Raw genomic sequence first — 1,462 nt, forward strand, 5'->3', positions numbered from 1 at the left:
CATCACAGTGTATCCAGCCTATTTCCACATTTCGAGTTGTTTTCTGTTTCTTTGTTTGTGTTGGTCTTGGGCCAACACTTGAGAAATTTTCCTTGGAATTATCTTCTCTAATTTTCATTTTGTCACGAAGTTTTTGAAAAAGTCCCGATTTTCTTTTTGAGAGGGACGGTTTACTTTTGCAGAAATGGAAAAGCGCAATACGATCTCCATAGGAAGGGATGTATTTTTCCAGAGCTGCATCATCCATCAAAGCGATGACATCACTGTCAATCTGTACAGAAGAAAAACAAAACAATAAAAAATGAAATATTAGTTTAATGAATATTATGCCACTGCTGCAAAGCATACATATAGGAAAAAAGAATAACTGGAGCTTCTTTTTGTCTGTTTACGTGTCCAATAACACTGGAAAGGGGTTGATCAGATGAATCCAAACTGACTGTGACAACGCAACTGATGGTAAATTCTAGATAGAGTCAATAGGTGTGTTTGAGATTGTCTGCGCTGCGCAGATCGCCTGGATTGTGGTGTGTCAAATGTGCGCCGTCATGAAGAATCGCGAGAAAGGGGCGGGTTCAAGGCGCCTTCCTAAGCCAGCGCAGCCAGAAAATAGGTACTGGACTGGCTGCAGGCCGCCTTGAGGACTACAAAACAATGCATTGTGGGAAACGGTGTCCACACATTTCTTGTAGTTCGGTGTGAAATAACTGGCGCTAAATATGTATTCTGTGTATTTTTTTACTTTTTCTGGATGGTAGTGAATCACTGATGAAAAAATAAACAAGATTTCAAATAATCTGTGATCATATTTGTTGTTGTCTATAAAATGTAACTTAACTTTAATTGTATTTATTTATTTGGGACAGTGCACATGCAATGAATCCCGCGGTTATTTTATTAATAGGTTTACTCTAAAATATGTTAAAAAATATATAATAAAAATAATAATATAAAAAACACAACAGCACAAATCATACTAGGAGGAGTGGCATATTAACTTTCAGCCGAATGCTAAGGACAACCCCCAACTCCTTTTTCTCGTACAGTCTCGTCGTTCGCCCTCATCTCAGGCGCCTTTCTCCGCCCCCTCCAGCAGCAGCTTAGTCTCGCCGACGATGCAGGCGAGGCGCTGGGGATCTCAAACACGCCTATTCATCGGATTGACTCTGGAGTGCTACGTAATGACGTAACGTTCAATCTCTGCATTCCTTTCAAAACGCTCGAGTTGTCAAGAAAAAGAAGCACTCTGTCAACTTTGTAGCAGGGCTGACAGACGTGGCGTTAGCTTAGCTAAAGTGAATGCTGATGAGCATTCAAAATAATCAACACATCACTGCTGTTCTCTGATCCCCGAAGAAGAAATGGCTGTTGCCTTGGATACACAACGCTACTCTGGGGGGTGGGGGGGTCACGTGACTTCAGCCTCCTGAACTTTATTTAAACTCGTGCAGATACAGAATAA

The 1,462-nt window shown here is 41.0% G+C and overlaps 1 protein-coding gene across 1 annotated transcript in view; it reads right to left on the reverse strand.

Moving 5' to 3' along the window:
• The window catches only part of LOC112139717, a gene marked incomplete in the record, with an annotated part of 3,386 nt that extends 2,518 nt beyond the window's left edge, over positions 1 to 868 (reverse strand). The window contains 1 exon segment of the mRNA XM_024262552.2: positions 1 to 868. Coding sequence (XP_024118320.1) covers positions 1 to 346 — 346 coding nt within the window.
• Between the last annotated feature and the right edge of the window lie 594 nt (positions 869 to 1,462).

Source organism: Oryzias melastigma, unplaced genomic scaffold, assembly GCF_002922805.2.
Source record: "Oryzias melastigma strain HK-1 unplaced genomic scaffold, ASM292280v2 sc00370, whole genome shotgun sequence".
Lineage (NCBI taxonomy): Eukaryota > Metazoa > Chordata > Actinopteri > Beloniformes > Adrianichthyidae > Oryzias > Oryzias melastigma.